The sequence below is a fragment of the Telmatherina bonti genome, assembly GCF_933228915.1.
Source record: "Telmatherina bonti genome assembly, chromosome: 9".
Lineage (NCBI taxonomy): Eukaryota > Metazoa > Chordata > Actinopteri > Atheriniformes > Telmatherinidae > Telmatherina > Telmatherina bonti.
In genome coordinates, this window is record NC_136627.1 from 41,954,542 (window position 1) to 41,974,702 (window position 20,161).

A 20,161-nucleotide genomic window follows, 5' to 3' on the forward strand; every position below is an offset into this window, starting at 1 on the left:
CAGGTCTGACCCGAGTCTGATTCCAGGTCTGACCCGATTCCAGGTCTGACCCGAGTCCGATTCCAGGTCTGACCCGAGTCCGATTCCAGGTCTGACCCGAGTCCGATTTCAGGTCCGACCCGAGTCTAGGTCTGACTTGAGTCGGATTCCAGGTCTGACCTGATTCCAGGTCTGACCCGATTCCAGGTCCGACCTGAGTCTGGTTCCAGGTCTGACACGAGTGTACGTCTGACCCGAGTCTGATTTCAGGTCTGACCCGAGTCAGATTTCAGGTATGACCCGAGTCAGATTTCAGGTCTGACCCGAGTTCGATTCCAGGTCTGACCCGAGTCCAGGTCTGACTCGAGTCCTATTCCAGGTCTGACTCGAGTCCTATTCCAGGTCTGACCTGAGTCCAGGTCTGACTCGAGTCCTATTCCAGGTCTGACCCGAGTCCAGGTCTGACTCGAGTCCGATTCCAGGTATGACCCGAGTCAGATTTCAGGTCTGACCCGAGTTCGATTCCAGGTCTGACCCGAGTCCAGGTCTGACCCAAGTCAGATTTCAGGTCTGACCCGAGTCCAGGTCTGACCCAAGTCAGATTTCAGGTCTGACCCGAGTCCGATTCCAGGTCTGATCCGAGTCCAGGTCCGACCCTGAATTCGAATCCAGGTCTGATCCGAGTCCAGGTCCGACTCGAGTCCGATTCCAGGTCCGACTCGAGTCCGATTCCAGGTCTGACCCGAGTCCAGGTCTGACCCGAGTCCGGTTCCAGGTCTGACTCGAGTCCAGGTCTGACCCGAGTCTGATTCCAGGTCTGACCCGATTCCAGGTCTGACCCGAGTCCGATTCCAGGTCTGACCCGAGTCCGATTTCAGGTCCGACCCGAGTCTAGGTCTGACTTGAGTCAGATTTCAGGTCTGACCCGAGTTCGATTCCAGGTCTGACCCGAGTCCAGGTCTGACTCGAGTCCTATTCCAGGTCTGACCCGAGTCCAGGTCTGACTCGAGTCCGATTCCAGGTATGACCCGAGTCAGATTTCAGGTCTGACCCGAGTTCGATTCCAGGTCTGACCCGAGTCCAGGTCTGACCCAAGTCAGATTTCAGGTCTGACCCGAGTCCAGGTCTGACCCAAGTCAGATTTCAGGTCTGACCCGAGTCCGATTCCAGGTCTGATCCGAGTCCAGGTCCGACCCTGAATTCGAATCCAGGTCTGATCCGAGTCCAGGTCCGACCCTGAATTCGAATCCAGGTCTGATCCGAGTCTAGGTCCGACTCGAGTCCGATTCCAGGTCCGACTCGAGTCCGATTCCAGGTCTGACCCGAGTCCAGGTCTGACCCGAGTCCGGTTCCAGGTCTGACTCGAGTCCAGGTCTGACCCGAGTCCGGTTCCAGGTCTGACTCGAGTCCAGGTCTGACCCGAGTCTGATTCCAGGTCTGACCCGATTCCAGGTCTGACCCGAGTCCGATTCCAGGTCTGACCCAAGTCAGATTTCAGGTCTGACCCGAGTCCAGGTCTGACCCAAGTCAGATTTCAGGTCTGACCCGAGTCAGGTTTCAGGTCTGACCCGAGTCAGATTTCAGGTCTGACCCGAGTCAGATTTCAGGTCTGACCCGAGTCAGATTTCAGGTCTGACCCGAATCAGATTTCATGTCTGACCCGAGTTCGATTCCAGGTCTCACCCGAGTCCAGGTCTGACCCGAGTCAGATTTCAGGTCTGACCCGAGTCAGATTTCAGGTCTGACCCGAGTTCGATTCCAGGTCTGACTCGAGTCCGATTCCAGGTCTGACCCGAGCCTGATTCCAGGTCTGACCCGAGTCCGGTCACAGTTCTGACCAGAGTCCAGGTCTGACCCGAGTCCGATTCCAGGTCTGACCTGAGTCCAGGTCTGACCCGAGTCTGGTGGTGTTTCTGCAGACGGTGCTGAAGGAGGGAAACCTGATGAAACAGACCAACTCGTTCCAGCGCTGGAAGAGACGATACTTCAAGCTGAGAGGACGGACGCTGTACTACGCCCAGACATGCAAGGTGATGTACAGGGGGAGGACAGGTGGACAGATAATGTACAGGTGGGGGACAGGTGATGTACAGGTGGGGGACAGGTGATGTACAGGTGGAGGACAGGTGGACAGATAATGTACAGGTGGAGGACAGGTGGACAGATAATGTACAGGTGGGGGACAGGTGATGTACAGGTGGGGACAGGTGATGTACAGGTGTGGGACAGGTGGACCGATAATGTACAGGTGGAGGACAGGTGATGTACAGGTGGGGGACAGGTGGACCGATAATGTACAGGTGGAGGACAGGTGGACCGATAATGTACAGGTGGAGGACAGGTGGACAGATAATGTACAGGTGGAGGACAGGTGGACAGATAATGTACAGGTGGAGGACAGGTGGACAGATAATGTACAGGTGGTTAGGTGGAGGACAGATGGACAGATAATGTACAGGTGGTTAGGTGGAGGACAGCTGGACAGATAATGTACAGGTGGTTAGGTGGAGGACAGGTGGACAGATAATGTACAGTTGGAGGACAGGTAGACAGATAATGTACAGGTGGTTAGGTGGAGGACAGGTGGACAGATAATGTACAGGTGGTTAGGTGGAGGACAGGTGGACAGATAATGTACAGGTGGTTAGGTGGAGGACAGGTGGACAGATAATGTACAGTTGGAGGACAGGTAGACAGATAATGTACAGGTGGTTAGGTGGAGGACAGGTGGACAGATAATGTACAGTTGGAGGACAGGTAGACAGATAATGTACAGGTGGTTAGGTGGAGGACAGGTGGACAGATAATGTACAGGTGGAGGACAGGTGGACAGATAATGTACAGGTGGTTAGGTGGAGGACAGGTGGACAGATAATGTACAGGTGGAGGACAGGTGGACAGATAATGTACAGGTGGAGGACAGGTGGACAGATAATGTACAGGTGGAGGACAGGTGGACAGATAATGTACAGGTGGTTAGGTGATGTACAGGTGGTTAGGTGGAGGACAGGTGGTGTACAGGTGGAGGACAGGTGGACAGATAATGTACAGGTGGTTAGGTGATGTACAGGTGGTTAGGTGGAGGACAGGTGGTGTACAGGTGGAGGACAGCAGGTGTGACGTGTTTTCTTGTCTGTCCCCAGTCCATCATCTTTGACGAGGTGGATCTGACGGATGCCAGTGTGGCCGAGTCCAGCACCAAAAACGTCAACAACAGTTTCACGGTGAGTCGGGAACAGGAGCTGTTCAACTTCAGCAGGAACAAGTGTGATAGAGTGGAGCTTCACACGTATCTGCAGATGTAAGGAAGGATCGGCTGGACAGACAATGAGCTCTGTCTTGGACAGATGGAGCTGAAGGTGGCGATCCTTCATCCATGCAGAGATATCAGCAAGGCAAGCTGATATTCTCAGTGAAACGTTGTGTCGTCTGGTGGGAAGGAGAGGAAAAGCTGAGTGTCATCTGCATAGCAGTGGTAGGAGAAGCCATGAGAGCTTCTAACTGCACCGAGTGAGGAGGTGTATAGTGGAAAGAGAAGAGGGCCGAGCACCGATCCCTGAGGCTCCCCTGTTTTCATGTGATCTGGATACTTCTCCTCACCTACTCTGAAGGATCTTCCTGAGAGGTAGGACGTGGACCACGAGAGGACAGATCCAGAGATGCCGAGCTCAGAGAGTGGAGAGGAGAATCTGATGGTTGGCAGAAGCAGCAGACAGGTCCAGCAGGACCAGGACTGAGCGGTGGATCTGGTCCAGCAGGACCAGGACTGAGCGGTGGATCTGGTCCAGCAGGACCAGACCAGCTGACGTCCCCACAGGCGGCGAGTCAGGAGACTTCATGTGATGGCGTATTTATAGCGGCAGGACGTGTGACTCGGCTCGGAGTGTGCGCGGTTGGATGTCGGCGTGTCATCAGACAGGAAGTAGGCGCGGAGAGGGACGAATGAAAAGAGGCAGATCAGATGTTCGACCAGGACCAGAACCGGCTCGGCACTCTCCAGAATCAGGATTTCTCGTTCAGTCACACGGTAAGAGGATCGTCCGCTGGTCGCTGTCTCAGAAGCTCCGGGGGACGACTTCCATCAGGGGATGGATTCACTAGTGGTGCTGAGATGATGGATCTGCTGGACCATCAGTTCATCCCCTCCTGGTCTGGTAGATGGGTCTGGATCTGTAGTTCCGGATCTGTGGTTCTGGATCTGTTCTGGATCTGGGTCTGGATCTGTGGTTCTGGATCTGTTCTGGATCTGGGTCTGGATCTGTGGTTCTGGATCTGGGTCTGGATCTGTGGTTCCGGATCTGTGGTTCTGGATCTGGGTCTGAATCTGAGGGTCTGGATCTGTGGGTCTGGATCTTAGGGTCTGGATCTGTGGGTCTGGATCTGGGTACTAAATCTGTGGTTCTGGATCTGTGGTTCCGGATCTAGGTCTGGATCTGTGGTACTGGATCTGGGTCTGGACTTGCAGTACTGGATCTGGTTCCGGTTCTGGAGCTGCATTTTTTTCTGGCTCCTCAGTCTGGATGTGGTTCTGGTTCTAGTTCTAGTTTTGGTTCTGGTTGTGGATCTTAGGCTGGTTCTGGTTTTGGTCCTGGTTCTGGTTCTGGATGTGAACCTCCTGGGTCTGCTTCTGCTTCTGGTTCTGGTTTTGGTTGTGGCCCACCTGGATCTGGTTCTGGTTCAGTTTGTGGACCTCCAGGTTCTGGTGGTGAACCTCCATGTTCTAGTGGTGGACCTCCAGGTTCTGGTGGTGAACCTCCATGTTCTGGTGGTGGACCTCCAGGTCCTGGTGGTGGACCTCCATGTTCTGGTGGTGGACCTCCAGGTTCTGGTGGTGAACCTCCATGTTCTAGTGGTGGACCTCCAGGTTCTGGTGGTGAACCTCCATGTTCTAGTGGTGGACCTCCAGGTTCTGGTGGTGAACCTCCATGTTCTAGTGGTGGACCTCCAGGTCCTGGTGGTGGACCTCCAGGTCCTGGTGGTGGACCTCCAGGTTCTGGTGGTGGACCTCCAGGTTCTGGTGGTGGACCTCCAGGTTCTGGTGGTGGACCTCCATGTTCTAGTGGTGGACCTCCAGGTTCTGGTGGTGAACCTCCATGTTCTAGTGGTGGACCTCCAGGTCCTGGTGGTGGACCTCCAGGTTCTGGTGGTGAACCTCCATGTTCTAGTGGTGGACCTCCAGGTTCTGGTGGTGAACCTCCATGTTCTAGTGGTGGACCTCCAGGTCCTGGTGGTGGAGCTCCAGGTCCTGGTGGTGGACCTCCAGGTCCTGGTGGTGGACCTCCAGGTTCTGGTGGTGGACCTCCAGGTTCTGGTGGTGAACCTCCATGTTCTGGTGGTGGACCTCCAGGTCCTGGTGGTGGACCTCCAGGTTCTGGTGGTGGACCTCCAGGTTCTAGTGGTGGACCTCCAGGTTCTGGTGGTGGACCTCCATGTTCTAGTGGTGGACCTCCAGGTCCTGGTGGTGGACCTCCAGGTCCTGGTGGTGGACCTCCATGTTCTAGTGGTGGACCTCCAGGTCCTGGTGGTGGACCTCCAGGTTCTGGTGGTGGACCTCCAGGTTCTAGTGGTGGACCTCCAGGTCCTGGTGGTGGACCTCCAGGTCCTGGTGGTGGACCTCCAGGTCCTGGTGGTGGACCTCCATGTTCTAGTGGTGGACCTCCAGGTCCTGGTGGTGGACCTCCAGGTTCTGGTGGTGGACCTCCAGGTCCTGGTGGTGGACCTCCAGGTTCTGGTGGTGGACCTCCAGGTCCTGGTGGTGGACCTCCAGGTTCTGGTGGTGGACCTCCAGGTCCTGGTGGTGGACCTCCATGTTCTAGTGGTGGACCTCCAGGTCCTGGTGGTGGACCTCCAGGTCCTGGTGGTGGACCTCCAGGTCCTGGTGGTGGACCTCCAGGTCCTGGTGGTGGACCTCCAGGTTCTGGTGGTGGACCTCCAGGTTCTGGTGGTGGACCTCCAGGTTCTAGTGGTGGACCTCCATGTTCTAGTGGTGGACCTCCAGGTTCTGGTGGTGGACCTCCAGGTTCTAGTGGTGGACCTCCAGGTCCTGGTGGTGGACCTCCAGGTTCTGGTGGTGGACCTCCAGGTCCTGGTGGTGGACCTCCAGGTTCTGGTGGTGGACCTCCAGGTCCTGGTGGTGGACCTCCAGGTTCTGGTGGTGGACCTCCAGGTCCTGGTGGTGGACCTCCAGGTTCTGGTGGTGGACCTCCATGTTCTAGTGGTGGACCTCCAGGTTCTGGTGGTGGACCTCCATGTTCTAGTGGTGGACCTCCAGGTTCTAGTGGTGGACCTCCAGGTCCTGGTGGTGGACCTCCAGGTTCTGGTGGTGGACCTCCAGGTCCTGGTGGTGGACCTCCAGGTTCTGGTGGTGGACCTCCAGGTCCTGGTGGTGGACCTCCAGGTTCTGGTGGTGGACCTCCATGTTCTAGTGGTGGACCTCCAGGTCCTGGTGGTGGACCTCCAGGTTCTGGTGGTGGACCTCCAGGTTCTAGTGGTGGACCTCCAGGTCCTGGTGGTGGACCTCCAGGTCCTGGTGGTGGACCTCCAGGTTCTGGTGGTGGACCTCCATGTTCTAGTGGTGGACCTCCAGGTTCTGGTGGTGGACCTCCAGGTCCTGGTGGTGGACCTCCAGGTTCTGGTGGTGGACCTCCAGGTCCTGGTGGTGGACCTCCAGGTCCTGGTGGTGGACCTCCAGGTCCTGGTGGTGGACCTCCAGGTTCTGGTGGTGGACCTCCAGGTCCTGGTGGTGGACCTCCAGGTCCTGGTGGTGGACCTCCAGGTTCTGGTGGTGGACCTCCAGGTCCTGGTGGTGGACCTCCAGGTTCTGGTGGTGGACCTCCAGGTTCTAGTGGTGGACCTCCAGGTTCTAGTGGTGGACCTCCATGTTCTAGTGGTGGACCTCCAGGTCCTGGTGGTGGACCTCCAGGTCCTGGTGGTGGACCTCCAGGTCCTGGTGGTGGACCTCCAGGTTCTGGTGGTGGACCTCCAGGTTCTGGTGGTGGACCTCCAGGTTCTAGTGGTGGACCTCCATGTTCTAGTGGTGGACCTCCAGGTCCTGGTGGTGGACCTCCAGGTCCTGGTGGTGGACCTCCAGGTCCTGGTGGTGGACCTCCAGGTTCTGGTGGTGGACCTCCAGGTCCTGGTGGTGGACCTCCAGGTTCTGGTGGTGGACCTCCAGGTTCTGGTGGTGGACCTCCAGGTCCTGGTGGTGGACCTCCAGGTCCTGGTGGTGGACCTCCAGGTTCTGGTGGTGCTGACGGAGTCTACCTGTCCTCCAGGTGATCACCCCCTGCAGACGCCTCATCCTCTGTGCCGACAACAGGAAGGAGATGGAGGAGTGGATGGCCGCGCTGCGCAGCGTCCAGACCCGACAGAACTATGAGGTATGAACAGACCCAGTTCCACCAGTTCCCCCAGCTCCTTCCCAGTACCAGACTGTCCATCTGTCTCCCAGTCCACCCAGTACAGCATGGACCACTTCAGTGGGATGCACAACTGGTACGCCTGCTCCCACGCCAGACCCACCTACTGCAACGTCTGCAGGGAGGCGCTATCTGGGGTCACGTCCCACGGCCTGTCCTGCGAAGGTACACACATCACACACACACACACACACACACATCACACACACACACACATCACACACACACACATCACACACACACACACACATCACACACACACACACATCACACACACACACATCACACACACATCACACACACACACACACACACATCACACACACAGTGTGCAGTAGAGGACCTTCGATGTGTTGAACGCAGCAGTCAGTGAAGGCATCGTGCTGCTGATCCAGAGAGACTTCCTGATTGGACGTCGGGGTTCCAGCGGCTCCTCAGAGATGCTTCAGCACATCCTAACAACTATGCCCGATTCTCCAGCACCTTTTCAACACCAGTCTGAGACTAAATAGAGTCCCAGTGCTGTGGAAAACCTCCTGCCTTGTTCCAGTGCCTAAAAAAAACCCAACCAGCTGAACCAAGTGACTACAGACCAGTTGCCCTGACATCTCACATCATGAAAGTCCTGGAGAGACTCTTACTGGCTCACCTCTACAAGCAAGTAAACACCTTTCAGGACCCATTCCAGTTTGCATATCGTAATGGACTTGGGGTTGAAGATGCCATCATATACCTGCTCCAGAGAGCACACTCTCATCTGGACCATTCAGGCAGCACTCTGAGGGTCATGTTCTTTCATTTCTCAGTGCTTTTAATACCATTCAGCCTGCTTTGTTATGTGAGAAGCTCCATAAATTCCAGGTGGATACCTCCACAACCACCTGGATCTATGACTACCTCACAAACAGACCCCAGTTTGTGAGACTGAAAGGTTGTGTGTCTGAGATGGAGGTCAGCAGCACTGGTGCACCACAAGGAACTGTACTCTGGCCATTCCTCTTCACTCTGTACACCTCAGACTTCCAGTACAACTCTGAGTCCTGTCATCTGCAGAAATACTCTGATGACTCTGCAGTTGTGGGGTGTATCAGGGATGGACAAGAAGCAGAGTACAGAGAACTGGTCAGTCAGTTTGTTAAATGGTGCGGTGACAATCATCTCATATTAAATAGCAGCAAAACAAAAGAGATGATTGTGGACTTCAGGAGGAAGAAGAATAAACAAAGCACTGTTTCCATCCTGGGAGAGGAGGTGGAGGTGGTGGAGGAATACAAGTATCTTGGAGTTCAGCTGGACAACAAACTGGACTGGAAATGCAACACTGACTACATCTACAAGAAAGGTCAGAGCAGACTGTACTTCTTAAGGAAGCTGAGATGGTTTAACGTCTGCACCAAGATGTTGCATATCTTCTATAAGTCTGTTGTGGAGAGTGCAGTCAGCTTTGCAGCATCTGCTGGGGTAGTAGCATCAGAACCAGAGACTTGAAGAGAATCAACAAACTGATCCAGAAAGCTGCTTCTGTGCTTGGAGTAACTCTGGAGCCGCTGGAGCTGATTGTCCAAAGAAGAATGCTGCACAAGCTGATGAAGATGATGGAGGATTCTTCACACCCTCTCCACAACACAGTGATGAAACAACAAAGTGTGTTCAGTGAGAGGCTTCTTCAGGTCCGATGTAAGACTGAAAGATCCAGAAGATCATTCCTGCCAGCAGCCATCAGCCTCCGGAACAAGACCTCCTCTAGTTATTATTATATACTATAATATTTCCCTTTGGGGATTAATGAAACATTTTTCTTTTCTTTCATACATAGTCAGGAGGAGCCTGGTATAAACATGCAGACTGATGTGTGTGTGGGTGTGTGTGTACTGCAGTGTGTAAATTTAAGGCCCATAAGCGCTGTGCGGTCCGAGCCACCAACAACTGCAAGTGGACGACCCTGGCGTCCATCGGGAAGGACATCATTGAGGACGAAGACGGGGTGAGGAACCCAAAATAAATGAGACATGCATGTGACGTGCATGTGACGTGCATGTGACGTGCATGTGGCGTGCATGTGGCGTGCATGTGACGTGCATGTGACGTGCATGTGGCGTGCATGTGGCGTGCATGTGACGTGCATGTGGCGTGCATGTGACGTGCATGTGACGTGCATGTGGCGTGCATGTGGCGTGCATGTGACGTGCATGTGGCGTGCATGTGGCGTGCATGTGGCGTGCATGTGACGTGCATGTGGCGTGCATGTGGCGTGCATGTGACGTGCATGTGGCGTGCATGTGATGTGCATGTGGCGTGCATGTGGCGTGCATGTGGCGTGCATGTGACGTGCATGTGACGTGCCTGTGACGTGCATGTGACGTGCATGTGGCGTGCATGTGATGTGCATGTGACGCGCATGGGACGTGCATGGGACGTGCATGGGACGTGCATGGGATGTGCATGTGACGTTCATGACGTGCCGATGACCTGTTACCTCTGACCCCCAGGTGTCCATGCCTCATCAGTGGCTGGAGGGGAACCTCCCGGTGTCGGCCAAGTGTCTCGTCTGCGATAAGACGTGCGGCAGCGTCCTCCGACTGCAGGACTGGAGGTGTCTGTGGTGTAAAGCCATGGTCAGACACACACACACACACACACACACACAGGGTTACCTGTGGAGTCCTGACTGTCCCTCTGTCTGCAGGTCCACTCTGCCTGTAAGGACCAGCTGTCCTCTAAATGTCCTCTGGGTCAGTGCAAGGTGTCCGTCATCCCTCCAACGGCGCTAAACAGCATCGATTCTGATGGTAAGGAAGGTCCACTCACCGGTACCGGAGCCCGCTCCGGTCCAGACGCAGAGCCCGCTCCGGTCCAGACGCAGAGCCCGCTCCGGTCCAGACCCAGAGCCCGCTCCGGTCCAGACCCAGAGCCCGCTCCGGTCCAGACGCAGAGCCCGCTCCGGTCCAGACGCAGAGCCCGCTCCGGTCCAGACCCAGAGCCCGCTCCGGTCCAGACCCAGAGCCCGCTCCGGTCCAGACGCAGAGCCCGCTCCGGTCCAGACCCAGAGCCCGCTCCGGTCCAGACCCAGAGCCCGCTCCGGTCCAGACGCAGAGCCCGCTCCGGTCCAGACGCAGAGCCCGCTCCGGTCCAGACGCAGAGCCCGCTCCGGTCCAGACCCAGAGCCCGCTCCGGTCCAGACCCAGAGCCCGCTCCGGTCCAGACGCAGAGCCCGCTCCGGTCCAGACGCAGAGCCCGCTCCGGTCCAGACCCAGAGCCCGCTCCGGTCCAGACGCAGAGCCCGCTCCGGTCCAGACCCAGAGCCCGCTCCGGTCCAGACGCAGAGCCCGCTCCGGTCCAGACGCAGAGCCCGCTCCGGTCCAGACGCAGAGCCCGCTCCGGTCCAGACGCAGAGCCCGCTCCGGTCCAGACGCAGAGCCCGCTCCGGTCCAGACCCAGAGCCCGCTCCGGTCCAGACGCAGAGCCCGCTCCGGTCCAGACGCAGAGCCCGCTCCGGTCCAGACCCAGAGCCCGCTCCGGTCCAGACCCAGAGCCCGCTCCGGTCCAGACGCAGAGCCCGCTCCGGTCCAGACGCAGAGCCCGCTCCGGTCCAGACCCAGAGCCCGCTCCGGTCCAGACGCAGAGCCCGCTCCGGTCCAGACGCAGAGCCCGCTCCGGTCCAGACGCAGAGCCCGCTCCGGTCCAGACGCAGAGCCCGCTCCGGTCCAGACGCAGAGCCCGCTCCGGTCCAGACGCAGAGCCCGCTCCGGTCCAGACCCAGAGCCTCAGGGACCGGTTGTGCAGACAGAACCGCACCAGACTGGACCAGGACTGCTTTTGCTTTGAGCTCATGCTGTGTTTTCTGGGTCCAGGTTTCTGGAAGGCGTCCTGTCCCCCGTCCTGCACCAGTCCTCTGCTGGTCTTCGTCAACTCTAAAAGTGGAGACAACCAGGGCGTCAAGTTCCTTCGGCGCTTCAAGCAGCTGCTGAACCCAGCGCAGGTGTTTGACCTGATGAACGGAGGTCCTCACCTGGGGTGAGACGCCCAGTCCTGACTGAGACACACCTGATGGTTGGAACTGTGCTAACGTCACACCTGTCTCTGATTCACACCTGTCTCTGACGTCACACCTGTCTCTGACGTCACACCTGTCTCTGATTCACACCTGTCTCTGACGTCACACCTGTCTCTGATTCACACCTGTCTCTGATTCACACCTGTCTCTGACGTCACACCTGTCTCTGACGTCACACCTGTCTCTGATTCACACCTGTCTCTGACGTCACACCTGTCTCTGACGTCACACCTGTCTCTGATTCACACCTGTCTCTGATTCACACCTGTCTCTGATTCACACCTGTCTCTGACGTCACACCTGTCTCTGACGTCACACCTGTCTCTGATTCACACCTGTCTCTGACGTCACACCTGTCTCTGACGTCACACCTGTCTCTGACGTCACACCTGTCTCTGATTCACACCTGTCTCTGATTCACACCTGTCTCTGACGTCACACCTGTCTCTGACGTCACACCTGTCTCTGATTCACACCTGTCTCTGACGTCACACCTGTCTCTGACGTCACACCTGTCTCTGACGTCACACCTGTCTCTGATTCACACCTGTCTCTGATTCACACCTGTCTCTGACGTCACACCTGTCTCTGACGTCACACCTGTCTCTGATTCACACCTGTCTCTGACGTCACACCTGTCTCTGACGTCACACCTGTCTCTGACGTCACACCTGTCTCTGACGTCACACCTGTCTCTGATTCACACCTGTCTCTTAAAGTCACACCTGTCTCTTAAAGTCACACCTGTCTCTGACGTCACACCTGTCTCTTAAAGTCACACCTGTCTCTGACGTCACACCTGTCTCTGACGTCACACCTGTCTCTTAAAGTCACACCTGTCTCTGACGTCACACCTGTCTCTGACGTCACACCTGTCTCTGATTCACACCTGTCTCTGATTCACACCTGTCTCTGACGTCACACCTGTCTCTGATTCACACCTGTCTCTGATTCACACCTGTCTCTGACGTCACACCTGTCTCTGATTCACACCTGTCTCTGACGTCACACCTGTCTCTTAAAGTCACACCTGTCTCTGATTCACACCTGTCTCTTAAAGTCACACCTGTCTCTGACGTCACACCTGTCTCTTAAAGTCACACCTGTCTCTGACGTCACACCTGTCTCTGATTCACACCTGTCTCTGACGTCACACCTGTCTCTGACGTCACACCTGTCTCTGACGTCACACCTGTCTCTGATTCACACCTGTCTCTTAAAGTCACACCTGTCTCTGACGTCACACCTGTCTCTGACGTCACACCTGTCTCTGATTCACACCTGTCTCTGACGTCACACCTGTCTCTTAAAGTCACACCTGTCTCTGATTCACACCTGTCTCTTAAAGTCACACCTGTCTCTGACGTCACACCTGTCTCTTAAAGTCACACCTGTCTCTGACGTCACACCTGTCTCTGACGTCACACCTGTCTCTGATTCACACCTGTCTCTGACGTCACACCTGTCTCTGACGTCACACCTGTCTCTTAAAGTCACACCTGTCTCTTAAAGTCACACCTGTCTCTGACGTCACACCTGTCTCTGACGTCACACCTGTCTCTTAAAGTCACACCTGTCTCTTAAAGTCACACCTGTCTCTGATTCACACCTGTCTCTGACGTCACACCTGTCTCTGACGTCACACCTGTCTCTGATTCACACCTGTCTCTTAAAGTCACACCTGTCTCTGACGTCACACCTGTCTCTGACGTCACACCTGTCTCTGACGTCACACCTGTCTCTTAAAGTCACACCTGTCTCTGACGTCACACCTGTCTCTTAAAGTCACACCTGTCTCTGACGTCACACCTGTCTCTTAAAGTCACACCTGTCTCTGACGTCACACCTGTCTCTTAAAGTCACACCTGTCTCTGACGTCACACCTGTCTCTGACGTCACACCTGTCTCTGACGTCACACCTGTCTCTTAAAGTCACACCTGTCTCTGACGTCACACCTGTCTCTGACGTCACACCTGTCTCTGATTCACACCTGTCTCTGACGTCACACCTGTCTCTTAAAGTCACACCTGTCTCTGATTCACACCTGTCTCTGACGTCACACCTGTCTCTTAAAGTCACACCTGTCTCTTAAAGTCACACCTGTCTCTGACGTCACACCTGTCTCTGACGTCACACCTGTCTCTGACGTCACACCTGTCTCTTAAAGTCACACCTGTCTCTTAAAGTCACACCTGTCTTAAAGTCACACCTGTCTCTGACGTCACACCTGTCTCTGATTCACACCTGTCTCTGATTCACACCTGTCTCTGACGTCACACCTGTCTCTTAAAGTCACACCTGTCTCTGACGTCACACCTGTATCTGACGTCACACCTGTCTCTTACAGTCACACCTGTCTCTTAAAGTCACACCTGTATCTGACGTCACACCTGTCTCTTAAAGTCACACCTGTCTCTTAAAGTCACACCTGTCTCTGATTCACACCTGTCTCTGATTCACACCTGTCTCTGACGTCACACCTGTCTCTTAAAGTCACACCTGTCTCTTAAAGTCACACCTGTCTCTGACGTCACACCTGTCTCTGTGCAGCCTGCGACTCTTCCAGAAGTTTGACACGTTCCGGATCCTGGTTTGTGGAGGAGATGGCAGCGTTGGCTGGGTTCTGTCTGAGATCGACACGCTGATGTTACACAAACAGGTACTGATGGACCGAGACGGACCGATCCGTCCAACCGATCCACGTTGGACTCGTCCAACACGGACCGATCCGTCCAACCGATCCACGTTGGACTCGTCCAACACGGACCGATCCGTCCAACCGATCCACGTTGGACTCGTCCAACACGGACCGATCCGTCCAACCGATCCACGTTGGACTCGTCCATCTTGGGCGGTTATGTGATGGATCTTTCCAGGTTGGGCTGGTCTGCTTTGGACCGGTCTAAACTGATAGTTCAGATGTCCAGAACTTCCATGGTTTCCTGCTTCAACACACCTGAGTCTAATTAAATAAATCTATCTGCCAGTGAACGATGACCCGTTAATCTGAGTCAGGTGTGTTGGAGCAGTGGGACATCAAAAACCTGCACAAACGAGGCCCTCAGGGACCGGAGCTTGACACACCTGCAAGAAGTGTTGCACTGGTCCTCGGTAAACGGATCCGTGTTGTCCTGATCCACAACTAGAGTCCAGTTCAGTTCAGTCCAGTTCCTGGTGAGGGTTTTAGTTCTGATCCTGTCCAGCAGAATGGTGGTCTGGCGTCCTTTCAGCTGCTGGGTCGGACCGGCCGGATGCAACACGTTCCCAACAAACTGAGCATCGTTGTGCACCTGTCCCGGCCAGCATCATGTCAGCGGACTTGGAGCTTTATGATATAAAGCCCTTTGAAATTTTAAATATAATTCTTTCTTTTTATTGCTGAATGTAGATATTAATGCTGGACAGGAGGGTTGGTGGGAAAGACAGGAAAAGGAAAAAGAGAGGGAGAGAGGACAAGGGGACGCCAGAGAGACTGGTAAAAACCAAAAGTGGCCGAAGTTCCATCTAAATAACAACACAGTGAAAATAAACCTGGAAACGGCTCCACCTGTAAGGAAACAAAGGAGGTACACCAAGGTCTTTTCTCGCCTTGCAGTTTTTCCCAACCTGAGAGTCAGATCAGCGGAGAGTTTTTAGCTGGATTCCACCAGACCTGGCAACGTCGTCTTCTTTCCAGGCAGAACATTGGACACATTTCTGTGGTTTGGTGAAAAACCTGCAAAGAAAGCCATTAACTAACTGTTCACATTCACATCATATCATATTTTTTACTTACTTTTGGAAAACACACCGAATGCAACCTCACCGTAAATATTCCACACATTTCCTTTCATGTTGCCGATGTGGGGTTCATATTTACTCACCAGCGATCACATTTACTAACAAGCAATCATATTTACTAACCAATGATATTTACTATCCAGCGATCATATTTACTAACCAGCAATCATATTTATTAACCAGTGATATTTAATAACCAGCAATCACATTTACTAACCAGCGATCATATTTATTAACCAGCGATCACATTTACTAACAAGCAATCATATTTACTAACCAATGATATTTACTATCCAGCGATCATATTTATTAACCAGCGATCATATTTACTAACCAGCAATCATATTTATTAACCAGTGATATTTAATAACCAGCAATCACATTTACTAACCAGCGATCATATTTATTAACCAGCGATCACATTTACTAACAAGCAATCATATTTACTAACCAATGATATTTACTATCCAGCGATCATATTTACTAACCAGCAATCATATTTATTAACCAGTGATATTTAATAACCAGCAATCACATTTACTAACCAGCGATCATATTTACTCACCAGCGATCACATTTACTAACAAGCAATCATATTTATTAACCAGTGATATTTAATAACCAGCAATCACATTTACTAACCAGCGATCATATTTATTAACCAGCGATCACATTTACTAACAAGCGATCACATTTACTAACCAATGATATTTACTATCCAGCGATCATATTTATTAACCAGCGATCATATTTACTAACCAGCAATCATATTTATTAACCAGTGATATTTAATAACCAGCAATCACATTTACTAACCAGCGATCATATTTATTAACCAGCGATCACATTTACTAACAAGCGATCACATTTACTAACCAGCAATCATATTTACTAACCAGCGATCACATTTACTAACCAGCAATCATATTTACTAGCCAGCGATCACATTTACTAACCAGTGATATTTAATAACCAGCGATCACATTTACTAACCAGCAATCACATTTACTAACCAGCGATCATATTTATTAACCAGCGATCATATTTACTAACCAGCAATCATATTTACTAACCAGCGATCACATTTACTAACCAGCAATCATATTTACTAGCCAGCGATCACATTTACTAACCAGCTATCATATTTACTAACCAGCGATCATATTTACTAACCAATGATATTTACTAACCAGCGATCATATTTACTAACCAGCGATCACATTTACTAACCAGCGATCATATTTACTAACCAGCGATCACATTTACTAACCAGCGATCATATTTACTAACCAATGATATTTACTAACCAGCGATCATATTTACTAACCAGCGATCACATTTACTAACCAGCGATCACATTTACTAACTAGCGATCATATTTACTAACCAGTGATTATTAATAACCAGCAATCACATTTACTAACCAGTGATCATATTTATTAACCAGCGATCATATTTACTAACTAGCAATCACATTTACTAACAAGCAATCATATTTACTAACCAATGATATTTACTAACCAGCGATCACATTTACTAACCAGCGATCATATTTACTAACCAGCGATCATATTTACTAACCAGCAATCATATTTACTAACCAGCGATCACATTTACTAACCAGCGATCACATTTACTAACCAGTGATATTTACTAACCAGCGATCACATTTACTAACCAGCGATCATATTTATTAACCAGCGATCATATTTACTAACCAGCGATCACATTTACTAACCAGCAATCATATTTACTAGCCAGCGATCACATTTACTAACTAGCGATCATATTTACTAACCAGTGATTATTAATAACCAGCAATCACATTTACTAACCAGTGATCATATTTATTAACCAGCGATCATATTTACTAACTAGCAATCACATTTACTAACAAGCAATCATATTTACTAACCAATGATATTTACTAACCAGCGATCATATTTATTAACCAGCGATCATATTTACTAACCAGCGATCACATTTACTAACCAGCAATCATATTTACTAACCAGCGATCACATTTACTAACCAGCGATCACATTTACTAACCAGTGATATTTACTAACCAGCGATCACATTTACTAACCAGCGATCATATTTATTAACCAGCGATCATATTTACTAACCAGCGATCACATTTACTAACCAGCGATCACATTTACTAACAAGCAATCATATTTACTAACCAATGATATTTACTAACCAGCGATCACATTTACTAACCAGCGATCATATTTATTAACCAGCGATCATATTTACTAACCAGCGATCATATTTACTAACCAGCGATCACATTCACTAACCAGCAATCATATTTACTAACCAGCGATCACATTTACTAACCAGCGATCACATTTACTAACCAGCGATATTTACTAACCAGCGATCATATTTACTAACCAGTAATATTTACTAACCAGCTATCATATTTACTAACCAGCGATCATATTTACTAACCAATAATATTTACTAACCAGCGATCGTATTTACTAATCAGTAATATTTACTAAACAGCAATCATATTTACTAACCAGCAATCATATTTTCTAACCAGCTATCTTATTTACTAACCAGTAATATTTACTAACCAGCGATCATATTTACTAACCAGCTATCATATTTATTAACCAGTAATAGTTACTAACCAGCGATCATTTTTACTAACCAGCGATCATATTTACTAACCAGTGATATTTAATAACCAGTGATCATATTTACTAACCAGTGATATTTACTAACCAGTAATATTTACTCACCAGCGATCATATTTTCTGACCAGTAATATTTACTAACCAGCGATCATATTTACTAACCAGCGATCATATTTACTAACCAGTAATATTTACTAACCAGCGATCATATTTTCTAACCAGTAATATTTACTAACCAGCGATCATATTTTCTAACCTGTAATATTTACTATCCAGCGATCATATTTACTAACCAGCTATCATATTTACTAACCAGAAATATTTACTAACCAGCTATCATATTTACTAACCAGTAATATTTACTAACCAGTAATAGTTACTATTCAGCGATCATATTTACTAACCAGCGATCATATTTACTAACCAGTAATATTTACTAACCAGCTATCATATTTACTAAACAGTGATATTTACTAACCAGCTATCTCATTTACTAACCAGTGATATTTACTAACCAGCAATCAAATTTACTAACCAGTAATATTTACTAACCAGTAATATTTACTAACCAGAGATCATATTTTCTAACCAGTAATGTTTACTAACCAGCGATCATATTTACTAACCAGCTATCATATTGACTAACCAGCTATCTTATTTACTAACCAGTGATATTTACTAACCAGCTATCATATTTTCTAACCAGTAATATTTACTAACCAGCGATCATATTTACTAACCAGTGATAGTTACTAACCAGCGATCATATTTGCTAACCAGCTATCATATTTACTAACCAGCTATCATATTTACTAAACAGTGATATTTACTAACCAGCTATCATATTTACTAACCAGTGATATTTACTAACCAGCTATCTTATTTACTAACCAGTGATATTTACTAACCAGCAATCAAATTTACTAACCAGTAATATTTACTAACCAGTAATATTTACTAACCAGTTATATTTACTAACCAGCAATCATATTTTCTAACCAGTAATGTTTACTAACCAGCTATCATATTTACTAACCAGCTATCTTTACTAACCAGTGATATTTACTAACCAGCTATCATATTTTCTAACCAGTAATATTTACTAACCAGCGATCATATGTACTAACCAGCTATAATATTTACTAACCAGTAATAGTTACTAACCAGCGATCATATTTGCTGACCAGCTATCATATTTATTAACCAGTAATATTTACTAACCAGCGATCATATTTACTAACCAGCGATCATATTTATTAACCAGCGATCATATTTACTAACCAGCGATCACATTTACTAACCAGCAATCATATTTACTAGCCAGCGATCACATTTACTAACTAGCGATCATATTTACTAACCAGTGATTATTAACCAGCAATCACATTTACTAACCAGTGATCATATTTATTAACCAGCGATCATATTTACTAACTAGCAATCACATTTACTAACAAGCAATCATATTTACTAACCAATGATATTTACTAACCAGCGATCACATTTACTAACCAGCGATCATATTTATTAACCAGCGATCATATTTACTAACCAGCGATCACATTTACTAACCAGCAATCATATTTACTAACCAGCGATCGCATTTACTAACCAGCGATCACATTTACTAGCCGGCGATCACATTTACTAACCAGTGATATTTACTAACCAGCGATCACATTTACTAACCAGCGATCACATTTACTAACCAGCGATCATATTTATTAACCAGCGATCATATTTACTAACCAGCGATCACATTTACTAACCAGCAATCATATTTACTAACCAGCGATCACATTTACTAACCAGCGATATTTACTAACCAGCGATCATATTTACTAACAAGTAATATTTACTAACCAGCTATCATATTTACTAACCAGCGATCATATTTACTAACCAATAATATTTACTAACCAGCGATCGTATTTACTAATCAGTAATATTTACTAAACAGCAATCATATTTACTAACCAGCAATCATATTTTCTAACCAGCTATCTTATTTACTAACCAGTAATATTTACTAACCAGCGATCATATTTACTAACCAGCTATCATATTTATTAACCAGTAATAGTTACTAACCAGCGATCATATTTACTAACCAGCGATCATATTTACTAACCAGTGATATTTAATAACCAGTGATCATATTTACTAACCAGTGATATTTACTAACCAGTAATATTTACTCACCAGCGATCATATTTTCTGACCAGTAACATTTACTAACCAGCGATCATATTTACTAACCAGCGATCATATTTAC

At 49.5% G+C, this 20,161-nt stretch overlaps 1 protein-coding gene across 4 annotated transcripts in view; it reads left to right on the plus strand.

Moving 5' to 3' along the window:
* dgkd (diacylglycerol kinase delta) overlaps positions 1–20,161 on the plus strand; it is a 214,659-nt gene that overhangs the window by 8,539 nt on the left and 185,959 nt on the right. For all 4 annotated transcript variants that reach the window (XM_079246419.1, XM_079246420.1, XM_079246421.1 and 1 more), the window contains exons 2-10: positions 1,899–2,009; positions 3,123–3,203; positions 7,254–7,358; positions 7,430–7,562; positions 9,275–9,381; positions 9,887–10,012; positions 10,084–10,186; positions 11,249–11,411; positions 14,003–14,111. In XM_079246419.1, the coding sequence (XP_079102545.1) occupies positions 1,899–2,009; positions 3,123–3,203; positions 7,254–7,358; positions 7,430–7,562; positions 9,275–9,381; positions 9,887–10,012; positions 10,084–10,186; positions 11,249–11,411; positions 14,003–14,111 (1,038 nt within the window). The remainder of the gene's footprint in view (positions 1–1,898; positions 2,010–3,122; positions 3,204–7,253; positions 7,359–7,429; positions 7,563–9,274; positions 9,382–9,886; positions 10,013–10,083; positions 10,187–11,248; positions 11,412–14,002; positions 14,112–20,161) is intronic.